Raw genomic sequence first — 24,932 nt, 5'->3', positions numbered from 1 at the left:
TCCTGTTGCAAGACCCATGACCTGCGACTGAGACCAAGCTTTCTGACACTGGCCAGCACATTTCTCTCTAGAATAACTTGACAGTCTTCAGATCTAATTGCACCCTGCACAGATTCAAGACACCCTGCGGCAGATGCAGCAAAGCAGCCTCAGAACATAACACAGCCTCCTCCGTGTTTCACAGTAGGGACAGTGTTCTTTTCTTGATATGCTTCATTTTTCCGTCTGTGAACATAGAGCCGATGAGCCTCGGCTTAAATTCCATTATTGTCTCATCTGTCCAAAGTACATTCTCCCAGAAGCTTTGGGGCTTGTCCACATGTAGTTTGATGTATTTCAGTCTTTTTGTGATTTGTTTTCAACAATGGTGTCGTCCTTGGTCGTCCTCCATGTAGTCCACTTTGGCTCAAACGACGACGGATGGTGCGATCTGACACTGATCTTTCTTGAGCTTTAAGTCACCTTGGACCTCTTTAGAAGTTTTCCTGGGCTCTTTTGTTCCCATTCGGATCATCCGTCATCAATTTTCGTCCTGCGGCCACTTCTAGGGAAGTTGGCTACAGTTCCATGGATCTGAAACTTCTGAACAACAAGTGCAACTGTGGTCACAGGAACATCTAGCTGCTTGGAGATGGTCTCATATAAAGAGACAGCAGTAGCTCAGGAGGTAGAGCAGGTTGTCCAGCAATCAGAAGGTTGCAGGTTTGATCCCGGCTCCCACCAGAGACTTCTGCTGTTGTGTCCTTGGGCAAGACGCTTAACCTGCTTTGCCTGCTGGTGGTGGTCAGAGGGACAGGTGGCCAATGTATGGCAGGCCTTGTCTGTCAGTGCGCCCCAGGGCAGCTACACTGTAGCTCCGCCCCACCAGCATGTGACTAGGTGGATGACTGTGTCGTGCAGCGCCTTGGGGGGTTGTAGAACCAAAAGGTGCCATACAAACACAGGCTATTTAAATCCTTTACCTTTAACATGCTTGTGGGATCATTTTCTTTCTAATCTCCTGAGACAACTCTTTCCTCTGCTTCCTCTGGTCCGTGTTTAGCGTGGTACTCACCATCTCACCAAACAGCACAGTAACTACCCGGAACCCTGTATACTGGCCCACTGACTGACTACATCACTTTTGTCCAGGCCGGCTCCGTGAGTTTTGAAATTACTCCATTGAAGCCTGGTTAAAAAGCATTGTCTGACTCTCTTTGGTTAAATTTCATAGAATTTTTTTTACTTATTTGTCATATTCAAGTTATTTCTGTGACTTTAGTTTTTTTTCATTGATCGAAGGGTACCAACAATTATGTCCCCGTCGGTATATCACACTACAAGGTCAGACCGTCATTTTTACAGATTTCTGAAACAAAACAAACAAAAAAATAAATAAACCAAATACATACAAAACGCTTGAAAAGGGGAAAAATCTGGATTTCTGTATTTTTAAACACCTGCAGCAGGTTCAGATGTTCTAGCATGTTCTACGGAGGAACCTTGGTGTGGGAACTGGGGAGGTGGATTAGGAACAGATGTGAACTCGGTTGTCTGAGTTAAGTAACGTTTTTATTGGCGTTTCTGGAGAAAACCATTTTACAACAGATTTAAGTCCAAACAGGGAGAGAGCAGAAGTATCCTACCGTTAACTGCTGCCAGTTGCTCTTTATATGATCAACTGGTAAACTTTTAATCACCATAAGAAAACAAGGAGAAAACAAACAAAATCCAACATTTTTTGTAAATAAACATCCAGAGTTGCATCTTTCAAATGTCTAAGGGAAAATCAGGGTTTAAGTTTACATGTTTTACCAATTATTTGGTATAAAAAAGAAAAAAAAAAAAGAAAAAAAAAAGGGATGATTTATTTCCAATGGAAGAAACAAGTAGTCAAGTGACCATCTGAACCAGTCTCCAACGAAACCTCAAAGATGTCAAAGAAGGACAAACAGATAGGTCAAAGGGGCGTATGCATGGATGGCATCTACAGCCTCCTCACCCATAAAAAAGGGGGAGAAAAATATTTCCCAGGTGGAATTTGATTTATACACATAGGAACATATAGATAACACAACTGACCAAGCCTTGTGTAGATCTATACATTACATAGATACTTATGATGAAAGGAAAGACACAGACTTTGTTTGTCGCTTGTCCAGGAAGAGACACCTGTTGGTTCTGGTCTCCAACAGTGGATCTGGTCAGGGTGGGACCACTCAGAACCCTACAGACACACAGAGAGAGAAGAGGACCGTCTTACACCTGCTGATAGAAGCTGCTGGAAAAGAGGCAACGCACGCACAAGAAAACCTCGAAACATTACAGCGTGGTGCTAACGTTCATTCATTTCAGAAAGCAAAAGGACCTGGACCAAGAACGAGTAAACCCTTTATAGTCCTGACATTTCTCTATTGAAAACCTTGTTTTATTTATTTTATTGTCTGAGATTCTTAGTGTGGGGTCTCCATCAGCTGTACTCATCAGTCATAACAAATAAAGGCTTGGCACGGAACAAGTCTGACTCAGGTTCAGCTTCAAGCTGAATCGCTGACATGAATGAACTTTTGCACCAGAGCAGACGGGGAGGCCACGCAACCACGTCCCCCATGAGAGTCCTGTTCACACCCGGGGTCACCCAACACCCTGATTACTCCCCCCCCCCCCCCCCCCCCGATGATGTCATAGCCTGTGTCGAGGGTCGTCTGTACCCGACTCGGAAGCAGACGGAGGTGATCTGTCCGACACAAAAAGACAACGACGGGCTTGATACAGGTTAATATTTCTCTGGGAAATACATCACCCATTCACCTCATTATTATTATTATTACTATTATTATTATTGCACTTGTTTAGTTTACATTCATCTCTCCACAGACACTGGGACCAAGAAGGTATTCCTAAACCTTAATTATACGTTAACAACACACTTATCAAACGTTTATCCACCCTTAACTACAACAATCACAATCGAGGACCTCATTATTGACTTGATTACAACAAGGCTGCCACAAGAGGTCACTATAGACCAATTATGTTGAATCAGTAGATGTAACATGAGCGATTTGGGCTCAAAAACACTTGTTTCTAAAAAAGGAAGCCCAGTTACGCAGGTGCAGGCTGGACAATAAAAGCACGACCACTGAAGGATCTCTGCTCGTGTAGGGCTGACCAAAACCTTCTACCCTCGGAACAATGAACAACCAGACGATGAGTTCTCGGTTAAGTCGTGTGAAGACCACTCCTGCTGGGGGACAAAAAGGCTAAGAAGCAGCGTGAGCTGGATCCAGTCTGGATGAGAAGCTGGAAACCGAGTGACGGGTGGATTCTCTATCAGCTTAAGCCTCTTCTACGTAGCTAGCGAGCTAAACAGTGATATTAGGGCAGCTGGAGCTCCTGAAGGTGAGAGGTTGCTGGTTCAATCTCTCCTTTTTCCATATGCTAATGTAAACCATGGCCAAGCTACAGACCTGAGTGATCTGCAACACTGAAATGAATGAGTCGGGAACACACCTAAGGACAACCTGTGTGCATCAGACACCACACACAGAACGGGTTAGACACACACACACACATCCCACTAGCAGCAGCACACGAGAGGACTCGTGGCAGGGCAGTGTTCAGGGAGGAGTTAAAAGGAAGTAGAGGAGGAGTAAAACTGAGGTGAAGCAGAGTCAGAGGAGTGATCAGAGCCCATCTGGAAGCACCAGCATGAGTGGTTTTGGGTGAAAGCACGTAGTCCAGCTTTAACACAGGAACACAATCCCAAGGCAGCAAAGTTAGTAGTCAAATTCCCCAAGGACGTCTTTGCTTCAGCGAGACAGGCCAATTGAATTAAATCTGATATGCTCTAATGTTTCTGTGCACATCCATGCGGCATGCTTTGATGCCACATGGCATTAACATTCCACCAAGACACAATGTTTTCAATTTGGTGCCTTTAAAAATGCCTGACCAAAAAAAGTCACAACTTTGTTTAAACTACACATCGGTTCGCTCTACTGGACCAGAGCTGCAGCCGGAAACGGGAGCAGCGCTCCGAGGCCGTGTGGTCGTACAAGATCCACACGTTGGTCCTGAGGCTGCAGGGCTGGAGACAGAAGGACGCTCTTCCTGGTTCTGCTGGAGGGCCTTCCTGTCCGGGTCGCTGGGCCCTGCTCAGGGAGAGCCTCCGCTGGTTTCCTCAGACACGTCTGCTTCATTAATCAGGACCTGCCGAGTTCTGACTGGACGCACTTGTTGAGCAGGTCTCTGAACAGATGTTGCGTCAAGCCAGCTAAATAAGGACGTGGCTGAAAAACGGGCTGGTTCTAAAACCTAGAGGAACAGGGGTGAACTTTCCCCGGGTTCTCCGTTTGCTTCCCTAACGTGGGCGGGGCCTTTCAGGAAAACGATACCGTCACGGCTCGCCAGGATAAAACAGTGAGATGTTCAGATCCGAGCCCTGATCTTTAGATGTGCTGGAGGCAATGATGGAGGGGGCTGAGCTCAGTAAAGTCCATCTAGATGAGATAAACATGAGAATGCAGAAGACGGGTCTAAACCCCACAGCTTTGACTCAAACTCTGTGTGTCCAACAGCAGTGTGTGACTTTTTTGAGCCAGGCAGCATTCATCTCTGAAGGGATGTCATGAGTTAACCAAACGGTATCTAAGAGTCCTACGTGACCAGGCTAAATGAGCAATTTGTGTCTGTAAAAAACGTCTCTGGGCTGTTTGCTACTAACCTTTCATGTTAGGCTTGGGTTTGTCATTTTGCTTGCCTGTGGGGGTTTGTGCCTGCTGGCCCTGGCCACCCGAGGAGGCCCCCTGCTGAGCAGCTTTCTGTTTCAGCATGGTCCAGTCAAACGTGTAGTCGTACTGGTGGTTCAGAGTCCTGCAGAACACACACACACACACACACACACACACACACACACACACACACACACACACACACACACACACACACACACACACACAGAAAGACATGTATGACCAAATGCTTCAGGCCCATGCTTAAGCCTGATTCATGCTTCTCCGTCTGCGTCAGTGCGGAGACACGTAACGCCATTATCCGTCCTTGCGTAGGGCCCCAGTAGGCACGCAAGTACGTACGGAGTCGAGCCCACTCTTTTAAACATCCGTCGAACGAGACGGAGAACGCGAGCTTGTGATTGGTCAGGGCACCGCTGTTGTCTACACCGCCGCCATTGCGCCCTCAAAAACATAAAGAGAGCCGAGGATAACTAGAGGCAGACACGGAGAAGCTTGAAGAATACCTCGCGAAAAAACTAAAATATGAACGTTTAATCCCCCGTGACTGGAGGAGTGAAAAGATGCACAGCAAGCGTTTTATTTGTGGACAGAAATGACAGGAAACGTGGGTTTAGAGGTGGCGAGTGCATGAAGAGGTGGAGGAGGATGAGAGACAAATATGTCCATGTTAAAAGTCTCTTATATACAGAAAACACAATATAAACACACGATCTTGGACCGATACATGACAGGATACCACAGAACAGCGCTTCGCCCTCTGTTGTCCTGCCGGGGAATTGCTTTGCAACACTCTCCAGGAGACGGAGAAGTATGAGAGCAAAACGCTTCCGTCAATCGGTGCGTGTCTGTCCCTTGCGGAGCTGACGGAGAAGCATGAATCAGGCTTAAGGCGAGCATCCCACAGACACGTGGACTCCGACGGTTGACTACCTGAAGAGAATGCGGAACAGCTGGCGCAGGTACATGTAATCCGGAGCTTCCTCGAAGCGCAAGCCGCGACAGTAGTTCAGGTACATGGCGAACTCTGCTGGGAACCCCTGGAAACACACAAGTACAAGACACCAACTGGGTTAGTGTTAGATGTTCTGAGAGAGGCAGGGAGGCAGATGTCTGAGGGAGAAGCAGTTACTGGAGACCAGTCAGAGCTAGAGCCGCAGCTGGTATGGTATGAGGGAACTTAGTGGTATGAGCGCTGGTGTGTGTTTAGCTAAATAGGTAAACTAAGTTAACATGATGCGATTTCCCTCTGGTGGTGAGGAAAAATCTAAACAAGCTGCTGGAGATGGAAAAGATTATTAGAGGACAGCCACAGGTTTGGTCATTTACCTTACAGAGGACCTCAACAGGGGTGGACATCTTTTTTTCCGAGATCTTCTCATACTTCTGCTTTTTTGTGGCGGCCTGAATAAAAAACAATTCAGGGTTTAGTGCAGATAACCTTGCTAGGCCACCCCGCTGTGACGAGTGGTTCATCTCCATACCTTTAGTCCCTGCCATGGCAGACTTGTTCTGTTGAAGTACATCAGGACGTAGCCTAGTGACTCCATGTCATCACGGCGACTGCAGGAGGAGCAGAGCGTTAATGATGTGTTTGTTACAGAGGTGGAAACAGAGGGACTGAATGGTGGCGCTTCCTGTGAAACATCAAACTTTTTTATCTACTGAAAACATCGAGCTGGCCCTTCAGTTGTACGAACAGAAGGCGGTGGAACGTTCCACCACTAAACTGACCCTGCAGCAGAAGCATAATTTGTGTGTGTGTGCACGTGCATAAAACGTGCACGGTGTGTAAAAGTTGTCATTAAAAATATAAACCGATAGATGATTTCCAATTCATACATTTTAGTGACAAAATCAGCCAATGACCTTAGACGTCCCGACATACAACTTGTTCTTTCTGAACTTGGTGTGAAGAACAGGTTCAGACAAAGATCACACACACTTCCACTCATTGATGTCATTATCCAGACTCCTTTTATGAAAAATCACAACTACAAAGGAGGCGACACACCGACCTCTGTTCGATGCCCAGGTGTGCGTTGATGGAGGCGTAGCGCGCTGTGCCAGTCAGGTTTTTGTCTTCTCTGTACGGGATGTGTTGTCGTGTTCGGTTGTCTCTGTACTTCTTCGCCAAACCAAAGTCGATAAGGAACAACTGTAAGAAACAGAGAAAGAGTTTTTTTTATGCTTTCAGCCATCAACACTCAAAAATAGAAGTTGTTACAGTTTATTTAGAAGAAGAAAATGCCAGACTTGTAATAAAATATGGCGCACACTGGCTTTGGGAATGTAACTGACAGCATTGAAATGAAATATGTATGAGACAACACACACACACACACACGCACACGCACACACACACTACAATAGTGATATTTAGTCAAATGCCAGCACTAACGAGTCTATGGTTGACGTGCAGCAAATCTTAGTGTGTATAAAGTTGGGATGTTAAATATTATGTCTACCATTAATATCGGCCGATGTCGGCATTAATGATTTGACTGAATATCGAAAAATATCGGTGTCGGTTTTCAGGCTTCTAATGACCCAACTTTTACATACTACACATATAATACATCAAACTCTTCTGTCAATATGTCATATTAAGTTTTTGTGATTTTAGTTGATTTGATCTCATGTGTGAGAACTATGTTTGTTAGAGCTGAGAACTTCCGGATACCTCAAGATACAATATACAGTACATGAATCACGATCCCATTATATCAGAGTATGGCAATACTGTAAATATATACATATATATTTTTAATATATATAGGGGGCAGCATGGAGCTCTACAGCAAGCATCCAACACTACACCACTGTAGAAGTAGAAATTATTGTTGTTTATAACAGTTGTTAATGAAAGTTGAGAGCCAACTCAGCTCTTTTAGAATTGGTGGAGTGTTCTTGTTTCCACCAGGATCACAGCTTTTCCATTTGTTCCCCTTCCTTGCCAACACATATCAGTCCCTGATGTTTTCCAGCATTTTTAACAGCGTCCTCGTCTTTTCCGACAGTGCGAGCTATTTCTCTCCAAGAATTATTAACAACATGTTGATCACGGTGATCTCTGAGAGCTGAATCATACAAATGTCTGTATTTACAAACCTCTGCCATAACTAGTTATTGCCAGTCCGCCATGTTTTTCCGTGTTCGACCATCCAGGTGGTTAGAAAATTTCCTAGGTGCGCGGTGCGGAAAGTTTGGGCCGTGCGGAGGCCAGGTGGAGGGGCGCGGTTGCTAAAATGACGCAATTTTGCCGCACGGAGCCGTGCAAACGTCGCAGACGCGTCAAGCATAAACCAACCTTTAGGCTACCGCCCCCGCGACTTGACTCCGGATAAGCAGATGAAAATGGATGGATTAACCCTAACCCTGCTCAAGAGCAGAACTGGGTTATTGTGCACACGTTCCGCTGCTGTTTCTCACCAGTGTCAGCTGATGGAGGGCTCTAGTTTTGTTGCGCCGTTCGTGTCAGCGGACACGGTAGGGTCAGGGAGGGGGGCGGGGCATGATGCTTAGCCTGGCAGGTGGCCAAGCAAAGCCTGGTGGGCCGCCAGGCTTACAAAGCGCTGGGGGAAACCCTGACTTGTGTTCCCTCTTTTCGCTAATACCGTCACCCAGCATATTTCACTTATTTTTCTGCTCAACATCTGACTCCTTAAACCCAAAGCAGGTCTGTAAAGCCAATGTTGCACTGGTCTCCTCCACCCTGCAGGAAACAAAAGAGGTTATTTGGCTGGTTGGGGGTATGGAGTAGGGCTGGGCGATGAATCAAATCATTAGATTTTGCCGTTTAAGATTAAATTGAGAAAGTCTATTTTTTTCCACTCACAGGCTACAGTCTGAGCACCGTGTCTCTGGAAAATTCATGCTGAGCTGCTAATACTAAAACCGACAATCGTTAGCTCAGCTGTTAGCTTAATCAGCAGCTTTTGTTCCTGAAACCAGAAAATCCAGTTTATTCTGGCTAGAAAAAAAGACTAACAAAGACAGAATGAAAAGAAAACAATCTTTTCTATAGCCTCTCAAGATAAAAATCACGAGGCGCTTCACAAAAACAATTTTTTTAAATATTAACAAGATAAAAAAAATATGTTTAAAATGACAAAAAATATACGAATAAAAAAACTGTAAGGAAAGGGAGAGAGAACAAGAATAGGAAAAAGAGAAATCAGATTCCAGGAAAGGCGGAATAAGAGCAGATTAAGGAGAGAGTGGCGATGAAGGTCACGCAAAAACCAGGTTGAACAGGTGTGTTTTCACCTGTTACTCCCACGGACATCTACATCGTATTATAGGCCATAGAAATGATTTTAGAAAAATAAATTCAAAACTGCTTTTCTGACCCTTTTATGTAAAGGACATGTTTTCTTGCGAGAGCACACGCGATATTTCAGCTGTGCCGGATGGGTCATTTAGAATCATAGGATGTCCAAGGAAGATCCCATCTTTCTCATCTATGACTGGCTGGAAGGGCTCTACTACGACTGACTACTTGATTTAGCAGCAAACCGGCGTCTTCCCTCGCTAAGTGCAGACTGTTCTCCTGCCACCGTCACCAACAGGAAGCTGTTTTGGGGAGTTTTGTAAAGAAGCTGTGAACTTAGCGTGGCGAGAAAGACAGGACCTTCCTTGGACATACTACGATTGCAAATGACGTGTCCCGTCACGGTTGAAAAATAGTTTCAAAATAAAAGTTGAACCGACGTCTTTTCTGGCCGTGAATTCAATGTCTTTTGGCGTGTCTCATTTGAACGCTTAAAAATAAAAATCTGGACGTCTTTTTACTGTAAAAAATATATCATGGGAAAAAAAACTCCAAATAATCTGATAACCCAGCCTAGATCCGAACCCGGGTCCTCCACGTGTAAGTCAGGTGTCTTACTAGTTGAGCTATCCCTTTGACACATTTTCACTGAAAATATTTCTATTACCGGAAAAGGTGTTAAAACCCTGCAAACATTTGGATGCTTGATGACAGCTGAAACAACGTTAGTCAAATAAAAGTTTAATAATATGAACCATAATTACTATATTTTCAAAGACAACTAGTTCCAAAATATAAGTTGAAACAAAGTCTTTTCTGGCCATTATTTCTGGAAGCGGAGCAGTGCGGGCTATAGCGGTGTTGCTCTACACCAGTGGTTCCCAAACTTATTTAGCTGCGCACCCCCTTCTATGTCCCGACCATGTCGACGCACCCCCCCCCCCCCCCCCCCCCCCCAACATCGGGGCATGGAGTCAAGCTAAACAGAGAGGGTTAAAAAAAATTCCCCATCACTTTCATTTTTTAAATAGTAATTAATAAACATTCGATACCATTACAATTTCCTTTGATTTAATTTTAAATGAATATTTAGAGTGCCCAGGTAGCACATAAACAATGCAATTTAACGGTTTTCTTAAAGTAGGAACGTTTAACCTGTGCGGCCAGAGCGCTCTCCTTCCTTCTGCTCTGCGTAAACCTGAGCTGATCACCTACTTGTGCGTAATCAAATGTCAATAGGGGACAAGATATAGCCATGATGTTCACTTTTGCCTCAGACCGACTTATTGCTGTTTTATGGTGTGGCTGAATCTGCGATCCGCTGTCATGCTGACCGGAATAGCAAATGGTGCAGTAACAGGAGATGTGGTCAGGTTCATGAGGAGTCACAGGCTGGAGCAGACCGACTCATCCCAGAAGCTAATATCTTAATTTGACCTTGAATGAAAAATAACCTCTTAAAAGTTTTTATCATGGTGGAGGCAGCGTTCATTTCTGCCTTCAGTCTGACGGCGCGCCGGAGTTAAAGCAGCGTGTGCGCTTATTGAATCTGTGTGCGTGCGTGTGCGCGCGCGGCACAGCCGCTCAAGTCACCGCGTCTCGCGCTATTTAAACCAATGTTGTAAAATTCCTTCTGCCCAGCCCAGATGTGCTCACTTGTACACCCGTGAGCCGGTTCAGCCGGAACGCGTCTGACCTCTGACAAACGCACTCTAAACTTCAGATCGTCAGCGCGCTGTTAATAGCCTGAATGGGAATCATTTCTTGTTATTTTGTTACATCCACAATGTTCTGTGTGTAAGGTTTACAACGTCAGAACACCTGCATGAGACAGGTGTTAATTACAATCTGCCAGAATGACTCACCACCTTCAGATTTCTCCAACACCGTTAAAAATGATCAAATACGGAACATATCGGCGTGCGCAGGTCAGAGTGCTGAAGCTCGGCGCATTGTTATTATGAAGCTAGCGCACATGTGGAGGACACGCACGCGCGCGCAAAAATATACTTGTTTTCAATTACATTTATTGTGCCCACTTACTTTTTCTTTGGCCCACCCACAAATGAGTTTCTACGCTAATGGTGACATATGACAGACTTCTCTGAGCTCCGCAGCCATTACATTTTTCATCTCGCGCACCCCCTAGCGGCAGCTCGCGCACCCCTGGGGGTGCGCGCACCACACTTTGGGAATCCCTGCTCTACACTGTCCATATATGGTACTATACATTCCACCTTTGTGACGACAGTAAGGCCAGAACTCAAGATCTCATTTTGGATTACGCATGCTCGTGGGCTGGTTGAAAAAGCCAAGATTAAAAAAACGACCCAATGTTAAAAATATCGACTTTCCTGCCAGTGAAAAATCAATAGGAAGCCATTATATACACTTTCTAGTGGACAAGTCAAAATTTTGGATGAGGACTCCTTTAAAGGAGACCACTGAGTACACTGATCTCAGGCTTGGGGGGAGAGGTCCAGAGTTTGGGGGCCACAGCAGCACATGATCTGTCACCTTTGGTCTTTAGCCCGGTGCTGCATAACCAGTAGGCTTTGGTCACTGGACCTCAGGGACCTGCTGGAGGTGAAGGGACTAAAGCCGGGCGTACACTGTGCGACTTTTTCACTTTTTTGAGCCGATTTTCCACTCGTACGAGAATCCACGAGATTGGGGTGAGTTTTGCGCCAAGCGGTCGTGTAGTGTACAGGGGGTTACGAGAGGCGATTAACACCACGTGACCAGCTGCCGATCAGCAGTCGTGAGGTCGCACGGACTTCTGGCGTGTTTAATATTTCGCTCGTCCCTTGTGAGGGTATCGCACTGTTAAAGCGGTGCTGCAAGCAGCTGCGACCCAAAAAGTATCAGAACTGCTCACGACGCATGCACAATCCTGCATCAACACCGCTCGTTCGCTATTTCCCTAATAACACACGCTGTTCGTTTTTGTTTCTACATGTTTTTTTACTCACAAAGATTGTCAAAAAAGCGTGTTTGTCGTGTTCATGTCAAATTAAACTGATCACAAAACACAGATTTACTTTCTTTATTTCGTTTTCCTCATCCAACCCCCATAAATCCCTGTGTGTCCTCCTGCAGCACTCCCGAAGGACAACAGGCAAAACAAGACAAAAACGTCTGACGTGTTGAGTAAAAACTGCTATTTTTAGCATATTTTTAGGGCCGACGTGTTGCTACCAGACGTACAGTGTGAGCAGTCAGGTCGCACCCGAGAACTGGGTCATACAGTGTGAGCACATGACTCGTGAGATCTGCCCTGCGAGAAGTCGTACAGTTCGAGCTGAAGCTGAACGCTGCGAGTGAAAAAGTCGCACAGTGTACGCCCAGCTTAAGAACATCACATATGTATGATGGTGCTTGTCCATGTAAGGCCCTATAGACCAGAACCAGGATCTTGAAATGAACCCTGAAGTTGACTGGCAGCCAGTGAAGCTGGAGGAGAAGCAGGGTGATGTGGGTGTGTTTGGAGGACTTGGTCAGAAGCCGAGCACAGGCATTCTGAACCACCTGTAGACGGTTCAGGGAGGTTCTGCTCAGACACGTGAAAAGAGAGTTACATTAGTCTAAGCGTGAGGAGATGAAGGTGTGGATAACTGTCTCAAGTTCAGAGCGGGACAGAATGGGAATCAGCTTAGCAAGCATTAGTGGAGCTAGTTAACGTTTGGTTGCTAAAACACGCCGGTGTTTAAAAGTGTAGATCTATACCAACACAACACCAGCATTAGCACACCAGCTCTACAATAAACCTAACCAGACAGATAAGGGATATCCTAACTGTGTCTGACACATATGTACAAAAGCTTCTTTAGTCATTGGAAAATAGTAAATTTAACCGTTCACAAGTGTTGGTGGTATGGTGGTTAGCATATCTGCATTCTAATTATTAGCCTGATCAGAGCTCGCTTTCGGTCCATCACAGACGTTTCTAATCTGAGATGAAGGTAAATTAGTGATATGTGATCTTATACATATAAACAGATGTGTACACTGAAATAAAACTAAACCAGTGAATACTCAGTTTGAAATAATCTGACTCCCAGAATATTCTAAACTACATCAGCTACGTTCATGCCGACCAACACCCTGAAAGATCTGTTTTGTTTTGACAGAATAAAGTAAAAATAGCAATCCAGTCAGAGCAACTGGGAATAAAGAATTTTTAATGTGGCTAAATGAAACAGGTCAATCACTGGCAGTCACATTTGCACCAGAAACAACGTTTAACACCTTTTTAAAAGGATGAATGCATCAATCTTTATAATATCTTATATTACAAGCAGATTTTACGGCTCGAATTAAGTTGAACTTTGAATTTAGGTGAACTCACAATTACAACTAAGCATTCATCTATGCACTCACACGTTTCCACGAAGGGAGCTCTAACAGATTGGAAGTAGGTTTTTTAAAGAGGGAAAACTTGACAATAAAGGCTTTAAACATCAGTTCAGGATTTTAAACTGAACCCTAAAATTGACCGGGAGCCAGTGAAGGAGGCTAAGAGTGTAACATGAGACCATTTGTGTGCCTCAGTTTAAAGTAGGGCTGGGCAAAAAAAATCGAAAATATATCGTTATCGAAATTTCTGACTCTTATCGAGATAATTTTTCGCATGTCAATAAATTTGATTAAAAAAATTAAAAGATGTGTGTAGGTTGGCAACATTCATGCAACATAGGGCTGGATGATAATTCAATAGTTCAATATATCTATCGATAGACGTGTGGTGCGATAGATAAACTGGTTGATAAAACTTCGATAAAAAAAGTTTCCTTTTTTCATTATAACCTATCCGGTAGCAGCATACTAGACTCACTACTTACTCCTAACCAGTCAAATCCACAGACTCGGCACGCTACGTCACCAGGCCCTCCCCTCTCAAACCAAAAGAGAGCGACAGGCAGCCGCAGCAAATGTCTAGGGCTGCCATGATTAGTCGATTCGTCACGACAACGCCGACAAATAAAATAAACCTTATTTTATAAACAATTTTTTAAATCCAATTACAAATGATAATGATTTATCTCATCCCGCTACGTTACAGTGGAGTTTACAGACATATATATGACAACAACCATCTACCAGGCTGGTCCCACTTCACCACCATGATGGAGAAGAAGAGTTACACAACTTTTAAGGTGTGTGTGTGTGTGTGTGTGTGTGTGTGTGTGTGTGTGTGTGTGTGTGTGTGTGTGAAATAAAAAAAAAACAGTAGAATAAAATGCATTTATGATAAAATAAAAAGGTTGCTGACTGAACAATCAAGAAACTAATATTTTTAAAGCATGAAACATTTTCTTTGTGTTAAATCTTAACCTACTTTATTTGATTTAACAGAATTATTAATCTGGTAAATAAACTAACTTCAATATCTTTTATCTTTACGCTAAAGCAGACCCTCAGAGCTGTCGATGGTCCCAGACTGCTGACGTGTGGACCAGCCGTGCTACAGAGGCCTAACTTGATGTGTCCTTCTATTTCCTGAGTGAAGATTGGAAGATGAAGCGCTTCAACCTCGCCACCATGCCTCTTGTGAACACAAGTCATTTTTGGTTTCAGGTGCCTACCTCCATGTGGTTGTAGCATTTGTATCAACAGGTTACAAGTTAATTTAAGTTGTTTGCTATGCGATAATCTTGTCTTTATTATTAGATGGCCCATAGCTGATCACACTTCAGACTAGAAGCTAATGATGGTATATTAGAGCATCTTGGTGCAATAAGCTAAACTTTTATAAATGACGCGATTAGTCGACTACTAAAACAGTGGTTTGTGGCAGCCCTAAAGACGTTGCAGCGAGAAGAGGCGGAGAAAAAAATCAGAATACTAAAAATAAAATGGCCAGGGGTAGGGTTGGGCATCGTTTGATTTTGAACGATTCAGATTCCAATTCCTCGTTTTGATTCCGGTTCCTATGGATTCCCGGATCTGATTCTTTGAAGACATGACATGAGCCAGCTAACCACAGGTCCTACTTGAGGAAATAATCTTAACTTCAACATGAATTTTAATTCTATGAACAACAACATCACCTTCATTTAGACAAAAACATGTTTTGGAGAACAAAAGAAAAAGACTTGCAGCACAACCAGTGGGTTTGTTTCTGACCACAACCAAAGTCTGGAAGAAGCCTCTGGGATGAGAGGCTAAATGTCTCCAACATATCCAGGAACGTCCAGCTGTTTTCAGCTGAAACTCTCAGGATGATCATGTCCAGGATGACTGAGAACTACACCTCCATGCTGCAGCAGCGTTCAGTCACAACAGGAAGTTAAACTTAAACGTAGCTGCTGTCAGTAACAATCTAACAGATTTTAAACATTAAAACTCTCAACGGAAATAGTTCAGAAAGGAAATTAAAATGTCCACAACTTTGTGAGTGATTTATTATTATCATTATAATTATTTATTGTGGCAGAAGCTGGTGTGGTCCACAAAAGAGAAGCTTCTCTAACATGATGACTTTAATTATTCTACTTCAGCCTTCTGACGCTCACGTGTCTGACTGCTGACGCTCCGTGTGTGTGAGACAAACTCACCTCACACCGTCCAGAGTTTGTTCTTTAAAGCTTCTATTAAATCCACCGTGTTGACATATTTTAACAAGTTTCCTCTACGCTGCAGGAGTTAAAGTTTACATTAGGGAGTAAAAGTTCGGCAGACGCGTTTGTTTAGATTTGGCCGCTGCGCGCCGGGTGGGGGGAGGGGGGCTCGTGCTGCACACAGACAGTGTGATCAGCTCTGGAAAGCGCTGATCACAATTTCCACGTTTATTTTTCACGGAGATTGGCTGCGGATTCCTCTTCCGTCGGCATTCTAGGAATCGAAATTAAAAAAGTTTAGCGATTCTGGGAAAAATGAACAGTTGGAACTGGTTCCAATCAATGCTCGATGCTCAATGCCCAACCCTAGCCAGGGGTGCACGTAAAATATTTTCTACAATTTTTAAAATATTTTTCAGTAATTATGGATATCGATCAATATAAAACATTTTTTTATCCATACACTTTTTTGCTATATCAGCCAGCTAGGGCTGGGCGATATGGCAAAAATAGAATATCACGATTTTTCCAATATTTTATCATAATTTTGATTTTATCACGATCTTTTATCCATGAATAGCATAACTTCAATTGCATATTAAAGAAGAGAAACATTGAATAAACAAACATTTATTCATATTAGGGATAATCAGCACAGTGCTAACACACTTATATTTTAAACTCACACCAGAGATGATAAAAGCCCTGAGAGAAACAATTACAAAAATCAGTTTTTCTCGTTTTTCAAGTAACTTAACATAAATTAAAATCGTAAACATAAAGTGCAAACATGTCAATTGCAAACGTATTGTGCAAACATTAACTTGTTCAAAATACTATGTAGCTCCCAGTTGCTCATGTAGTGGATAGTTAAGCTCAAATACGGCTCTGATGTGCGGCTGAACCAGAGATCGCTTGTGGTAGCAAAAAACTGCGCATTCTGAATATTTTCTGCAACTCTCACTTTGCATTCAGCGTACATGCGTGGAATGGCGGTGTTCGAAAAATACTTGCGGCTGGAAAACTTGTAGCGCGGATCCAATGTTTTTATCATGTTCTTAAATCCCGCTCCTACTGTTCGCACGGGACACAAATCTTTAACCAAGTGGTACGTCACTGCATTGGTCACACTGTTCCATCGTCTGCTGTCTCTGTCGTAGGGAGTGAGTTTTGTGAGTGTTTCTGTTAGTGTTTGCTGCCTGGAAGAAGCACTAGCCGCTGCCGCTGCAGCCACAGGCTTTTTAGCTTTAGCTGCCAGCTGGCTCTCATTGTATTGTTTGGGATGCCTTCTTTTCAAGTGATTAAACAAGTTCGTGGTGTTGCCATCACTTGCCTTGACGCTCTCCTCGCAAACTTTGCAAATGACGTTTCGCTGCACTTTGTCATCTGGTGAAAAACCAAACCAGTTCCATATAATGGATATGGATGGGTACCTTTGACATTTGAATCGATCCGGTACTAATTCCCGGTACCTACGAATCGAAACCGGCACTTAACGGTACCAATTTTCGATACTTTTGAGTGTTTCATATTTTAATTCTCTTTTATAATTAAATTAGGGCTGAAACGATTCCTCGAGTACCTCGAATAATTCGAGTACAAAAAATCCTCGAGTCAAATTCTCTGCCTCGAGGATTCGTTTAATTCATATTTAATTAATTCGTGGCTTTGCAGTCGCCCGTGGTCATGTTTCACCCGGACTGAAATAAGTGACGCACATGCCCACTGGACTGCACACGCGAGTAGCGAATACAACTTAACTTTCTCTTAAGCCATGGCGGACAACGTGGACCCCGGTGGAGTGCGAAAAAGACAGAAAATGTCAAGATGTGGGACCATTTTTCACGTCGTTAGGCGGAAAACGTAGTCCAGTGTAAATACTGTAAAATGGATTTAGCCTAGCACAACACCACATCCTCCATGCTGCAGCACCTGTAAATGTCACTTCTGCAAGCGGACTCTGAGCCTCTACAAGATAATGCATTTTAGCCTGTATTTCCATATATTCTGCAGACGCTGTGCGACTTTTTCGTTTGTAGCACTCAGTTTCAGCTCACACCGTACGTCTGGTAGCAACACGTCGGACTTAAAATGTGCTAAAAAATAGCATTTTTACACAAAACGTCGGACTTTTTATTGTGTTATTGATGTTTGTTGTCCCTCGGGATTGCTGCAGGAGGACACGGGTATTTATGAGAGGAAAACGAAAGAAAGTAAATAAATGTTTTGTGATCAGTATAATTTGACATAACCACAGCAAACATGCTTTCTCGACAATCCTTGTTATTGTGTGAGTAAAAAAGTGTTGAAATTAAAACGGACGTGTGTTAATAGGGAAACAGCCGGCGAGCTGTTTGCGCATGCACCATGAGCGGTTCCGGTTCTGTTTGGGCCGCAGCCGCTCGCAGCGCTACTTCAACAGTTATCCTCCTAGTTTCTGTCTGGCTTGCAGGCTAGCATATTCTCGCACGAGGGGAAAATCGGCTCAGGTTGTGTACTTATTTTTTGCACAGCCATTTGTTTACTGTGAAGTAAAGTTGAAGTGCTGAAGTTTTGAAAACTAATTTTGAATAAAACTTGAATAACTGGCAATTGCTTGCTCATTTTAACAGGTCTTTCATAATTATAACATGCTATTTGATATAATGGTTTACAAATACAAAAGGGTAATTTATTAGAGTACTCGATTAATCGAAAAAAAGATTCGATAGAGTACTCGATTATAAAAATATTCGATAGCTGCAGCCCTAAATTAAATATATATTTTTCTCAATATATAACCATATTTGGTAAATATCACGATAAATAACATACAACTGTTTGTATTTCAACATCGTCCTTGTAGTTTTATAAGCTGATAATTAAACTGAAGCAAACATCTTTACTGTGAACTAAATTTACTGTGTATCTTCATTCCTTTTGCCGTCTTTTTTCATTTGATTTTTCCTACTGGGAAGTTAGAATTTCCAAGGAGAAAGCGAACGCACCGTTAGCTGATAACAATTGTGGCAATGGAAGCCAATTTATCAAGCTAACGTTATCTTAAACAGTTTATTTAACTGCTGGAGCAGATTTAAACGATGATGCCTCAAACTTAGATCGTTGTCACTGGTTTCATGTTCACCCAATCACCCGCCGCATTTAGTAAAGTGAAGCCAAACTTTAGAGCGCGTTCATGTTCTTCTAGTCGGGAATTCGGAGTTCCGAGGAGAAAGCGAATGCACCATTAGCGAAAAAGAAGCTAACATATCAAGCTAATTTTATTTACCTACCGGAGCAGATTAAGATGAGGATGTCTCACTTAGATCGTTGTCGCTGGTTTCATCATCACCCAGTTACCCATCACATTTAGTTAAGTGGACCCAAGCTTTAGCATGTGTTCTTTCTACCATGCTGCTCTGTTTACAACTGGCTCACAGCGAGCGACGACATAACGCTCTTGCGTATGCACAGCTTTCTTGGCAAGTTCTCGTTATGAAGGACGGGTACCGAAACGAGGCACCGTTTGAAATGACGTGAATCGGTGCTTGGTCAGTACTATAGAAAAGGCGTTCCTCTTCGGAACGAAAACCTCGTTGTCGCTCTCAGCCGCGGCCGAAGCCATGTTTGTTCACACACACAGGTGAAAACAAGCGGGGCACTAATATATTACTATGACTCACTCTGATTGGTTAAGGGTCAAACAAAGGCGTGTCATTCGACTGGGGTAAGTTCCCTTTTCATTCAAAGGCAGAAATTCAACAGCAGAGCTGTGAATCGTGATAAAAAGGTCTCTCAAAAATGACAGACCGTCAGATGTGTAGATAGTAAAACGGTCTAAAATCGTCATATCGCCCAGCCCTAGGTCCAGCCCTAATTCATGTCCCTTTAAGAAGCTGTACCACTTGACACATAAAAATGTGACTCTACGTAATACATGTGACAGCTCCATCTAGTGGACAACCTTTGTTTCTGCACATATTGTGCATCGTGATATTGATTTTAGGCCGTATCACCCAGCCCTAGTTTAAAGCCTTGCAGAAGGATTTTGCATAAACTGCAATCAATCCTGTTTCTTCTGGAAAACTTTGCTGTCAATTTGCCACAACTCCGCGCCGGCATCAGAGACCCTTAGGCTGTTTATAAATGGTCTGATCGTGGCAGTTATGTGGAGCAATCAATTCATTTTTACAAAAGATTGTGTGATGGTAGTATAAAGAGGGTATGTGGCAGTCTCCGCACTGCCGCGGACTTCCATTCATCTTGGACGTAACTTGCTTTTTATTGCGATCAAAGCTGCGCTCATCAAGTTTTTTCAACAAGCCGCTCCTAAAGTTGGCTGTGACTCAGTCCCCATGAAGTCTCTGATGAACTGACCTCCAGCTCTAAAGGAGAGAAGCTTCTGGAGTTCTGCATTTCTCCAGTTTATCATCTCAGCTGGTTCGGTTTACAAAAGTAAAATTCACTGACTGTTTTTACTTTCCTTTTCAAAATAATTGCCAGCCGGAGCACGGCAGTAACTTCCCACACGATAATGACGCCTTTCTGTTGCTTCAAGCGTGGCGGCACGAATGCCGCAACGTTCCCAAAACATCATGCCACCACAACGCGTTCATAAGACATATCATGGCGGCAGTGTTATGTTGATTTGCTGGCATGGTGTGTCTTCTAGAAAAGACTTGCGTTAAACCAGTTAAAAAGCTATTATAGTAGTCAAGGTGTGAGGAGGCAAGTGCGTGGACGATCATTTCAATTGAATTCAATTCAAAAATACTTTATTTTTGAATAAAGTATTAACCAAGCTCAACCTTCAATACAAGGGCCTTTAATTTGGAGATGTTTCTAAGGTGGAAGCATTCTTTACTGCTGTTTGAAGGACATTGCTGTGTCAAACACATTTTGTACAAATGGCTTGACAAAACTAACCAGAGATCCAAAAAAAAACTGATTTCTACTGGGGATATTTTGAGGTAAATTTAGGGTAAATTTGAGGACCTCCGTCTTATGAGTTTAGGCTTAAATATTTTTTGTTTTAACCATTGCATGGTGTCCGACAAGCAACTTGTTTAGGTACTCATTTGGACCAAAAGAGCAGTAAAGTTGAATTTCATCAGCATAGCAGTGAATGGATAGCTCTCTTTATTCACCAAGGATCTGTTTACCATAAGGATACTACTAGAGATGCCTGTAATAACGCATTTTCTGTTAAGTGCTTTTAACGAAAAACTGATTGCTAATAACCCAAAATTTTTTTATTTTTAAACGTTTCGTCCCAAAAAATAATATTCTTTTTGGACGAAATAATTTAGCTTATGTTTCCCCTCAGAAGCTTTGATTACAAAGACATCTTAAAGATGGGTTTGAAATTTTCTGGCTGTGTTGGTTAGGGCTGCAACAAACGATTATTTGGATAATCGATTAATCGGATGGGGTCTCGACACGATTAATCGATTAATCGGATTACATGGGGAAATTTTTAAAAACTGCTAGGGAAACGTTATTTCTCTCCTTCCTTCACTTTATTTAACACAACATTATTAGAAAACAGTTCAATAGCAGAAAAACAACATGCCATCACCTAAATTGTCTTATAAGGTGTATAGACAGAGACCCTAAGCTACATCTATCTGTGACCTAAAATGCTTGGTCCAAGTTAAACAGCTTAAGGGCAATTCTCATCTGTTTTGTTTGATCTCATCTGTTAATATTTATTTTAAATGTAATTAAACATAGGCTGTGAATTAATCAAAATTGATCACTATTTCCAAAACTGACTGAAAAAATACCAAATAAAACAAAAGTAAATGAATGCCATCCTCCTTGCGATGATGCCCTGGGCAACTGCCATAAAGTCACATCAAGAAATGCTGCTGATCATTCCAATGATCCCAAATAGACTCACATTAGGCCACATGAAAGCAACTGAACCCAAAAATATATTAACCAGTATATAACTGCACTCTCACACAACACGCCTGCAGCAACAGTTAGGACTCCTCCCTCCCTTTTAAAAGCGTTTTTGCTTCCGAGGACATTGTGGTTGTAAAACCACACGCTAGTAGTCTGGCCCCGGTGTGATCAACCAGTTTCTGCGGGAATGTGACGGCGGAACCAGGGCCAGATTAACACTTTGTTGTACCCTGGGCAACAATATTCAAGGGCTCCATCATCACGACCCAAGGATCACCATAATGTGGTCACATATAGAATATTTTACTGTAATATGCAGTAAATATACTCAATACTTGAATGCCTGACAACACGTAACCCGCCCAGAGTAACCTTTGACCCACCTCGTGTGGACTGACCAATGAGGAGAGGGTCTTAACTTGAGGCCCTCTCTTCATTGGTCAGTCTGCATGAAAATGATTCTCAACTGACGTTCAGTCGTAGGAAGCGAAGCGTCTCTGTGCAGCGCAAAAGCCCTGGTGGACAGTTTGTTAAATGTAGGGTGACCATATTTCCATTTCCAAACAAGAGGACAGGGGATCTGTGCCTATGACGTCACACTATGGCAACGCCACACAAACCATGTTGGGACCCATTTTTTGTAAGAACTAAATTAATATCAGATTCTGCCAATAAAAGGGCTCCAAAACAATTCATATGTAAATATTTTGCATATTTAATGCAAAATCTCATTTTTATGCTTTAGTGCTGCAACAAGGTTTTATTAATAATAAATTATTATACCTTTTGTTTTACTACAGCATCGGTAAGCTTCCTGTGCACAGATTATTAAGGATGCTTGTTTCAGCTGTGAGATTAGACGATAGGATCAATGAAAAAATAAGTTGTCACACACTCCATGGAAACTTTCAGAGAATCCACAAATAGTGGCTTTCAAATAGTTTTGTTACTTTTTGCAAGTTTTTAAAAGAAGCAGATGAGACAGCATGTCTGATAATTTAGTTTTTCATCTGATAATATTAGAACATGTCAGTAATGTCTGAGGGGCTTTTATAAACACTGTATAACTAACACTCCTGGAGAGGGCATGAATTACACAGAGGCTTCTGGGGAGCCCAGTTATGGGGGGGGGGGGGCATTTTGCCTTGGCCCCCAAAATGTCTTGAAACGGCCCTGGGTGTGTGACTGAGTTTTGAAGGTGATCTGAATTGTATCAGATGTGTAAATATGACATGTGTATAACTTATTGTTTTTTACTGGTAAAAACGTGTTGTGGAGATAAATCTACCTACATTTGACTTTTCAACACTTTGTTTTGTTTTCTTGTTTTTATTTAACCATTTTCCTGTCCTGTCTGTCTCTCATCTTCCTGCATCTCCTCTTAATTCTCCAGAAAATCTGTTGCCTGGATTCTTACCTTTTCACCTCATCAGTTACTTTTGAGCAGATCAAAGGGATCTCCTGACCGAAAAGCGCAGAGCGCGTTTTCGATGCTGCGTGAGGTGAAATCACCACAGCACAGGTGATGAGCTCCGCAGTAGCGAGCTTCAGGCACAAATAAGACAGAAAATAGAGAAAATGTGCGGACATGAACGATCGTGTGCTAATTATAGTTTTTTGGTTGCGCCACTTTGAGAATGGACCGTGCGCTGGAAGCAGCTGCCTGGATCGCTGCGCGACAATGCGGAACCGGTTCGCAGCAGCGCAAGTCTGCCGGCTCTCCCTCGCGCTGATCTGCCGGTACTGGCTCTCCCTCACGCTGATCTGCGGCTCTCCCTCGCGCTGATCTGACTTGCTCTGGTCTGCGCGCAACGGCGGGCGGGAAGGGGGGGAGGGGCGCTTTTGGAAGAGTTGTGCGACACAACGAATCGATGACGCAATTCGTTGCCAACGCTTTTAGTAATCGATTTCCATCGAATTTATCGATTCATTGTTGCAGCCCTAGTGTTGGTTCAAAATTGTTTTTTGGTTTTGTTTTTTTCACCAAACAGGCTTAACACCTGCCATCTTAAATGAGGCAGAGACAATACCAAACACAAGTGACGAAATAAAAATATCTATTACACAGGGACCAATAAGATGCTCTACTTCGCTAGCCTGGCAAATCATCATATATAACCACAGCACAGACAGAACCAAGTCTTGGGGTGGAAACAGCAAAACAAACATGACGCATTTATCACCACGGAAATCAACCACACAGCGGAAAGAAAGAAGCAAATACATTATTTCTGACACAAAAGCACCTCTATCTGCTCACGTCTCAATAGTATAAAGTTGATGCCTAAGCTGTTTCAAAGCTGCTAATGCTAAGCATTAGGGTTAGGAATCGAAAACCGTTTCTTGTTGAGAACCGGTTCCCATTGGTTCAATTCCTGGGAATCGTTTGCCACTTTTTCAAACGATTCCCCTCATCAATTCCGGTTGGCGCAAATAACGTCACCGCGCACGTTGCGTAGCTTACAAAAGCAGGAAACGTGGCGTCTAAGCGGCACACATGCTCGAAAGTTTGGTTATACTTTACAAGAAAGCATGACAACAGGCCAGGGTAACTTGCAATAATTGCAAAGTAGATATTTCATCAAGGGAGGAAGTATTACGAATATACAAAAGCCTTTGGAAGCAAAATACACTAAAACTAGAGTTAATGAGGTGTTTTGACCCACTCCGGACAAGTGAACATCAATGCAGCAGCGTTGTGACGTTCACATCTCCTCTACTGTTAATACTGCAGTTAACTAATCAACTAACACTGTTATCATGTTAGCGTCATTAGCTGTATATATACAGACCTCCACACCAGCAGACTCCAGTGACAAAGGTCTGACCTGTGGGGAGATATTTCCCACTCTACAAAAGCTACAGCAACACTGCACCAAACAAGATTACTCTGCCTTCACAGGGAGCAGAAAGGAGAGCATATGGAAAGACATTTCCAACCGATAGAGGTACGACTGATTATTTATCATAAAGAAACTGACCGTTATAATGTAGGAGCTGTGCAGTTAGTTTTCTGCCACCTGTTTAGGGTTGTCACGATACTAAAATTTCAAACTCGATTCGATACTTGAAAAAAAACTTGATACTCGATTTCGATGCCATTTAAAAACACCAATTTATTGAACAAGTTTATTCAAAAAATAGCATTCCTCAATTTATATTGCAAAAATTAAATGTTAAGAATTAAGTGTATAAAGTGCTTAAACCTTTTAAGTATTAGCATTTTTTAAAACGTGCAAACAAAAACTGGCGAAAGTTAACGCTTTAAATCATGAATTGTCTCACTATATACACACTATTTGCAGAGTGATGTTTTGCTGCTTAAACTCTGTTTAAGGTGCATTTTTGTCATAAGATGTAATGCCATATGTTTTGTTCTGTACTTTTGAACAACTCTGTTGGTCAATAAAGGGAGAAAACAAATTTCTCCACAGTAGGACAAAGGTACATCTACCGGTGGTCTTACTAAAAACAGAT

The 24,932-nt window shown here is 42.8% G+C and overlaps 1 protein-coding gene across 4 annotated transcripts in view; it reads right to left on the bottom strand.

Annotated features, from left to right (window-relative positions):
- Positions 1-1,529: 1,529 nt before the first annotated feature.
- csnk1a1 (casein kinase 1, alpha 1) overlaps positions 1,530-24,932 on the bottom strand; it is a 40,503-nt gene continuing 17,100 nt past the window's right edge. For 2 of the 4 annotated variants that reach the window (XM_015963163.3, XM_015963406.3), the window contains 6 exons: positions 6,752-6,891; positions 6,218-6,296; positions 6,063-6,137; positions 5,667-5,773; positions 4,706-4,854; positions 1,530-2,206 (listed from right to left, as the gene is read on the bottom strand). In XM_015963163.3, coding sequence (XP_015818649.1) covers positions 2,199-2,206; positions 4,706-4,854; positions 5,667-5,773; positions 6,063-6,137; positions 6,218-6,296; positions 6,752-6,891 — 558 coding nt within the window. In that variant the 3' untranslated portion in view covers positions 1,530-2,198. Of the gene's footprint in view, positions 2,207-4,700; positions 4,855-5,666; positions 5,774-6,062; positions 6,138-6,217; positions 6,297-6,751; positions 6,892-24,932 lie in introns of those variants that run through there. The other 2 variants (XM_015963323.3, XM_015963244.3) reach the window with 2 other exon arrangements.

The sequence above is a fragment of the Nothobranchius furzeri genome, chromosome 1 (genome assembly GCF_043380555.1).
Source record: "Nothobranchius furzeri strain GRZ-AD chromosome 1, NfurGRZ-RIMD1, whole genome shotgun sequence".
NCBI lineage: Eukaryota > Metazoa > Chordata > Actinopteri > Cyprinodontiformes > Nothobranchiidae > Nothobranchius > Nothobranchius furzeri.
This window is presented reverse-complemented; position numbering and strand designations above follow the sequence as displayed.